This window comes from Perca flavescens, chromosome 7 (assembly GCF_004354835.1).
Source record: "Perca flavescens isolate YP-PL-M2 chromosome 7, PFLA_1.0, whole genome shotgun sequence".
In the NCBI taxonomy this organism is placed as follows: domain Eukaryota; kingdom Metazoa; phylum Chordata; class Actinopteri; order Perciformes; family Percidae; genus Perca; species Perca flavescens.
This window is the reverse complement of record NC_041337.1, coordinates 35759394-35766893: the sequence shown is the minus strand read 5'-3', so window position 1 is coordinate 35766893 and position 7500 is coordinate 35759394. Positions and strand designations below refer to the sequence as shown.

Genomic DNA, 7500 nt, shown 5'->3' with positions numbered 1-7500 from the left:
TGTCTGCCCGTCTGTCCGCCTGTCTATCTCTCTATCTGTCTGTCTGTCTGTCTGTCAGAGGGTGTGACAGCTGCTCTGAGTGGTTTCATGGGAAGTGTGTAGGAGTTTCGGAAAAATCGGCTAAATCCATCCGAGTGTGGTACTGTCCGTCCTGCAAAGGTCAGTAATATCTAAAATAATATAAAGAATCAGTCAGCTGATATTCTTCATATCTCTTCACGTTCAGACCAAGGGGAACTCGAACCTCCGATGGAGCCATTTTGATGCTACCAAGCCATCACCTCCCGTTAGCATCCCGTTGACTCCCATTCATTCTGACGTCACTTTGACAGAGAATAACTTTACATCTGAAGCGTTTAAAGACTGTATTTCTCCGTTGTTTATTTCTAAAGAAACACGACAATGTATAAAAGGCTCCATTACCTCGTAGCTCACGTTATGGCTCCGTAGCAGACGCTTTTATAAAAATAGGCTAACGATTGGGTCATAACCACGAGACTTACTGTCACACAGTAGAGGAATTACCGTATAGTACAGGAGAAGCTCACAGGCAGTTTGGACTTCCATTAGCTGTTTAGGTTTAATTACTAATGTTAACTAGCATGTTAGTGATCAGTAATTACTAATGTTAACTAGCATGTTAGTGATCAGTAATTAGCCTGTGTCTATGTTATCTCCTTACATATACCTACACTCTCCGTCTCTGTAAGATTGGGAATGATTGAGATTTCTCTTGGCAGTAAATGTGTCTCACGTACTGTGTGTGCGTATCACCCATCCTTTGGCCCCGTAGTCACCAAAGTAAACATTGGACCCATTTCTTACAAGCCACATATCTCCAGAACGTTCTGACTCTAAAAAAGCATTTTTCAGACGGAAAAACCAGGAGAAAATTAACTTAGTTTGAGACCCGTTTCGGTCTCAGGAACGAACTCTCGCTAGATCTGGCAAGACAGAGAAGCTAACTTCAGCTAACGTTCCCTAACGCCCAAAACTGCGTTGTTTGTGATGCTAAATATGTCTTTTAACTGTGTACATCTTTAGTAGCTTATAGATAATCTTTGGTTTGAGTCCAGCTGTTTGTTAGCTGTGTGCTAGCTGTTTATTAGCTGTGTGTAAGCTGTGCGTTAGCTGTGTGTAAGCTGTGCATTAGCTGTTTGTTAGCTGTTAGCTGTGTGTTAGCTGTGTGTAGCTGTTTGTTAGCTGTGTGTAAGCTGTGTGTTAGCTGTGTGATAGCTATGTGTAAGCTGTGTGTTAGCTGTGTGTTAGCTGTTAGCTGTGTGTAAGTTGTGTGTTAGCTGTGTGTAAGCTGTGTGTAAGCTGTGTGTTAGCTGTGTGTTAGCTGTGTGTTAGCTATGTGTAAGCTGTGTGTAAGCTGTGTGTAAGCTGTGTGTTAGCTGTGTGTTAGCTGTGTGTTAGCTATGTGTTAGCTGTGTGTTAGCTGTGTGTTAGCTATGTGTTGTGTTTTCTGCAGACAAAAACTTGTCTCTGGAGATTAAATACGGTCCAAAGAAGAACAAGGAGAAGGAAGAGAAAGAGTCAGAGCCGGAGATGGAGGACAAACCCGATGGAGACGGCAGCTCCACCCCCCAGGCCAAGATGGACAGGAGGCGGGGCTCACAGGTAACCTGGCAACTAGACTGACAGGAGGCGAAGCTCACAGGTAACCTGGCAACTAGACTGACAGGAGGCGGGGCTCACAGGTAACCTGGCAACTAGACTGACAGGAGGCGGGGCTCACAGGTCCTTGCAGTCCTTCCAGAAAACACACAGTTTGAGTTTTTTTTGTGATTGTTGAGGGCAAAAATCCTTGATTATGCGGCACGTTTTCTTAAAAAATGCGATGGAATATGCTCTATATGATATTTATGCAATTTATATGCGATGAAATTGCGGGAACTTGCAAAAACTGCAGTTTGATGAAAAAGAAAAAAAATGTGAATCACTGTTTTTTCTCTTTATCATCAAACCACAGTTTTTGCAAGTTCCCACAATCATCGCATAAAATTGCATAAATATCATATAGAGCATATTCCATCGCATTTTTTGAGAAAACGTGCCGCATAATCAAGAATTTTTGCCCCGCAACAATCACAAAAAAACTCTATGGCTATGAAATATGAACAATGTATGTATGTATATAAACACGTACAGATATGTGCAATGTAGTAGCAGTGACATTATACTAGTAGTAAGAATAATATATATATATATATATATATAAGAAAAATAGAATAAATATGGATATTCAGTATGAACCATGTAGACCGATATGTACAGTATGTACAGTAGGGGTGGGAATCACCAGAGGCCTCACGATACGATATCATTACGATACTCATGTCACGATACAATATTATTGCGATTTTAAAGATATTGCAATATTCTACAATATATTGCAACTTATTACCTTTTTTCCCCAACTTCAAATTTTTCCCAATTTCAAATGATGTCCCCAAAAGAAAACTTTGTCAACATCTGTTTTATCTAAAAAGATACATTTCTCTGTTTGTTCATCTCACTTCAATTTTATTGCTGCAAAATGGGATTGTCAAGCAGACAAACTGACCAACACACATATAATAAAAGATCCATACTTGGCGTCTGTGTATCGATACAGTTTTGTCACGGAAAATATCGCCATACTAAACTGTATCGATTTTTTACACTGTACAGATATGTACAGTGTGGTAACATTATAAGAGTATAGAATAAGTGTAGGTGCAGGATGAATAGTATGAAGAGCACTAGAATATAGCTCTGTACTAGGGCTGTGCTCGATTGAAGAACTTCTTAGTCGACTAACACTCCTTCAATTGTACCGATTAATCGATTAGTTGATTTAATCGACAGATCTGTAAATCTGAGTTTCTCCACTAAGAGACGTGATAAAAGCACCACTTTAATTCTTGTGTTTACCAGAGATGTGCTCGTCCGTTTCTTGGAAATAAGTCATTCAGCATGAAGAAAAGCATCAGACATGACTAATGGACTAAAGAGATCTAAGTTGACGAAGACCAAAACGACCAATTAGTCGACTAATCGACTAACAGGGAGCAGCCCTACTGTGTATAAGTGTAGTAATAATATGTTTCTACTTCTAAACCGGCCTCAACATTTCAACAAAGTACACAGTTGCCGTACAAGCAGCAAGCTCACATATACTGTCGGCGCCGATTAATCGGCACCGATAGTCGATTTGTGGAACTATCGTTATCGGCAAAAATCCACACCGATAGTTTTTTCCTGGTTGCGTCTGTTGCTGGAGCGGCTGAGAAGTGTGCGCTGTCATTCATTACACGGTACGTGAGAGCTGAGAAGGCTCTGCTGGCCTCTAGAGGCTCTTTCTAGCCTTTACAGGTGATCTTCTCTCCAGATGGAACTTGGGTCTTTTTTCGGGGTTGTTGAGCATTAAATCCAAACTGTTACATCCGAGATTTATCCACCTGATGTCCATAATTCATCACGTTTTCGGTCATTTCTGCCGCTAACTCCGTGCTACCCATAGACAGTAGGTGCTACCGACAAGGGAATCTCCCATGATGCCTTTGTTTATGTTTTCAACCAATGGGAAGGTATATAAGATATATAACGAGTATATAGTGGGAAAGATAGATCCCTCCAGGTCAGAGATCGTCTGTTACCGCTCTAAACCGACAGTTTAACTGTTTTTATTTGTTATTTATTACTTTTTGTTTCAGTTTGAATTAATGTCTTTTATTGACTTAAATATTTATATTTATTTCATTTAGCATGTTTTCATGGTTCAATACAGTTTTTATTTATTTTTATAATAAAGATCAGCACTGTTTTTTCGTGGAGTCTCATGTTTGTTTTTATCCAGTATCAATTCTAAATACTATCGGTCGATTAATCGGTTATCGGCAAATATGGCCCAACCTAAGCTATCGGTATCGGTCGACTTGTAACACACACTACTTATTTATATTAGGACAATACACATTAATCAACATTTCTGTAAATGCGCCAGTGTTAGCCAGTCAGCTAATTTTCAACTGTAGTACTATGCAAATATAACTTGTGTGTTTCAGATCAAGCGCTCAGCCCGGATGTGTGGGGAGTGTGACGCCTGTCTGAGGACGGAGGACTGTGCTCAGTGTGACTTCTGTAAAGACATGAAGAAGTTCGGAGGTCCAAACAAAATCCGGCAGAAGTGCCGCATGCGGCAGTGCGAGGTCCGAGCCCGGGTGAGTGACCAGACAGACAGTTTTCTGTTGTTCCTGATGAGGTGAAAGGTCTTTCTGTTGTTCTATTCAGACTCGGGGCCCTATTTTAACGATCTAAAAGCACGCCTGTGTGAAGCGCCTGGCGCTGGTGCGTTTTTTCCATGAATTTGAATCAGATTAGATTCCCCTTTTCTCCCAATTTGGTAGCCAATTACACCCAACCTAGTATCCAGTAGCAATGGACTACAGATGGAAATGAGCTTTTAGATAAATCTGGTGCGCCCATCTCTTTGTTTATTGCAAACATTAAATGTACAGTACAGGCCAAAAGTTTGGACACACCTTCTCATTCAATGTGTTTCCTTTTTATTTTCATGACTATTTACATTGTAGATTTTCACTGAAGGCATCAAAACTATGAATGAACACATATGGAATTATGGAATTAACAAAAAAGTGTGAAATAACTGAAAACATGTCTTATATTTTAGATTCCTCAAAGTAGCCACCCTTTGCTTTTTTATTAATAAGGGAAATAATTCCACTAATTAACCCTGACAAAGCACACCTGTGAAGGTAAAACCATTTCAGGTGACTACCTCATGAAGCTCATTGAGAGAACACCAAGGGTTTGCAGAGTTACCAAAAAAAGCAAAGGGTGGCTACTTTGAAGAATCTAAAATATAAGACATGTTTTCAGTTATTTCACACTTCTTTGTTAAGTACATAATTCCATATGTGTTCATTCATAGTTTTGATGCCTTCAGTGAGAATCTACAATGTAAATAGTCATGAAAATAAAAAGGAAACACATTGAATGAGAAGGTGTGTCCAAACTTTTGGCCTGTACTGTAAGTGTAGTAGTAACCCCTAACCCCTAATCCTAACCCTCCAAAAATCTTGTGAGAGGATAGGGCTTACATTGAAGGGAAATGTAGGAACACAAAACCTAATATTGAAAATGTCCTAGATATGTGGGAACATAGGGCTGTGAGAACATAGGGCTGTGGGAACATAGGGCTGTGGGAGCATAGGGCTGTGGGAACATAGAGCTGTGGGAACATAGGGCTGTGGGAGCATTGGGCTGTGGGAACATAGGGCTGTGGGAACATAGGGTTGTGGGAACATAGGGCTGTGGGAGCATTGGGCTGTGGGAACATAGGGCTGTGGGAGCATAGGGCTGTGGGAACATAGAGCTGTGGGAACATAGAGCTGTGGGAGCATAGGGCTGTGGGAACATAGAGCTGTGGGAGCATAGGGCTGTGGGAGCATAGGGCTGTGGGAACATAGAGCTGTGGGAGCATAGGGCTGTGGGAGCATTGGGCTGTGGGAACATAGGGCTGTGGGAGCATAGGGCTGTGGGAACATAGAGCTGTGGGAACATAGAGCTGTGGGAGCATAGGGCTGTGGGAGCATTGGGCTGTGGGAACATAGGGCTGTGAGAACATAGGGCTGTGGGAACATAGGGCTGTGGGAGCATAGGGCTGTGGGAACATAGAGCTGTGGGAACATAGGGTTGTGGGAACATAGGGCTGTGGGAACATAGGGCTGTGGGAACATATGGCTGTGGGAACATAGGGCTGTGGGAACATAGGGCTGTGGGAACATAGGGCTGTGGGAGCATAGGGCTGTGGGAGCATAGGGTTGTGGGAACATAGGGTTGTGGGAACATAGGGCTGTGGGAACATAGGGCTGTGTTGTGGGAACATAGGGCTGTGGGAACATAGGGTTGTGGGAACATAGGGCTGTGGGAACATAGGGCTGTGGGAGCATAGGGCTGTGGGAGCATAGGGTTGTGGGAACATAGGGTTGTGGGAACATAGGGCTGTGGGAGCATAGGGCTGTGGGAGCATAGGGCTGTGGGAGCATAGGGTTGTGGGAACATAGGGTTGTGGGAACATAGGGCTGTGGGAACATAGGGCTGTGTTGTGGGAACATAGGGCTGTGGGAACATAGGGTTGTGGGAACATAGGGCTGTGTTGTGGGAACATAGGGCTGTGGGAACATAGGGCTGTGTTGTGGGAACATAGGGCTGTGGGAACATAGGGTTGTGGGAACATAGGGCTGTGGGAACATAGGGCTGTGGGAGCATAGGGCTGTGGGAGCATAGGGTTGTGGGAACATAGGGTTGTGGGAACATAGGGCTGTGGGAACATAGGGCTGTGGGAGCATAGGGCTGTGGGAGCATAGAGTTGTGGGAACATAGGGTTGTGGGAACATAGGGTTGTGGGAACATAGGGCTGTGGGAACATAGGGCTGTGGGAACATAGGGCTGTGGGAGCATAGGGCTGTGGGAACATAGGGTTGTGGGAACATAGGGCTGTGGGAACATAGGGCTGTGGGAACATAGGATTGTGGGAACATAGGATTGTGGGAACATAGGGCTGTGGGAACATAGGGCTGTGGGAGCATAGGGTTGTGGGAACATAGGGCTGTGGGAACATAGGGCTGTGTTGTGGGAACATAGGGCTGTGGGAGCATAGGGTTGTGGGAACATAGGGCTGTGGGAACATAGGGCTGTGGGAGCATAGGGCTGTGGGAGCATAGAGTTGTGGGAACATAGGGTTGTGGGAACATAGGGCTGTGGGAACATAGGGCTGTGGGAACATAGGGCTGTGGGAACATAGGGCTGTGGGAACATAGGGTTGTGGGAACATAGGGCTGTGGGAACATAGGGCTGTGGGAACATAGGATTGTGGGAACATAGGGCTGTGGGAACATAGGGCTGTGGGAGCATAGGGTTGTGGGAACATAGGGCTGTGGGAACATAGGGCTGTGTTGTGGGAACATAGGGCTGTGGGAACATAGGGCTGTGGGAACATAGGGCTGCAGGAACATAGGGCTGCAGGAACATAGGGCTGTGGGAACATAGGGCTGCAGGAACATAGACTGACCCCAATAGGATAGCTTGGAGACAGGAAAGGGGAGAGAGGGGGGGGGGGCATACAGAAAAGGGCCGCAAGTCGGATTCGAACCCGGGCCACTGCAAAGGACTCAGACTACATGGTGGCACACGCTCTTACTGGGTGAGCTAGAGGTCGCCCCAGAAACAGACATTTCTGACAACATTATACACTTTAAGAAGACATGAGGCAGAGCTGTTAACAATTTATCGTCTCAGAGTATTAAAATAATTTTTATTTTTCAGTGAAATTGAAAAAATATGTATTTGTGTATTACCTCTACCAACAAATTAAGTTTTGAACCAATCCCAGGACACATATTTTGGTCATGTGACCCAGGAGATGTAACAACACAGGTACACAGCCTATGAAGTAAACCACTTTGATCCACTTTTTTTTCTTAAAGGTGC

At 43.9% G+C, this 7500-nt stretch overlaps 1 protein-coding gene across 2 annotated transcripts in view; it reads left to right on the top strand.

The window, feature by feature from the left end:
* Window positions 1–7500, top strand: part of cxxc1a (CXXC finger protein 1a) — a 30780-nt gene that overhangs the window by 697 nt on the left and 22583 nt on the right. For both annotated transcript variants that reach the window (XM_028584061.1, XM_028584062.1), the window contains exons 2-4: window positions 59–159; window positions 1475–1623; window positions 4053–4208. In XM_028584061.1, coding sequence (XP_028439862.1) covers window positions 59–159; window positions 1475–1623; window positions 4053–4208 — 406 coding nt within the window. The remainder of the gene's footprint in view (window positions 1–58; window positions 160–1474; window positions 1624–4052; window positions 4209–7500) is intronic.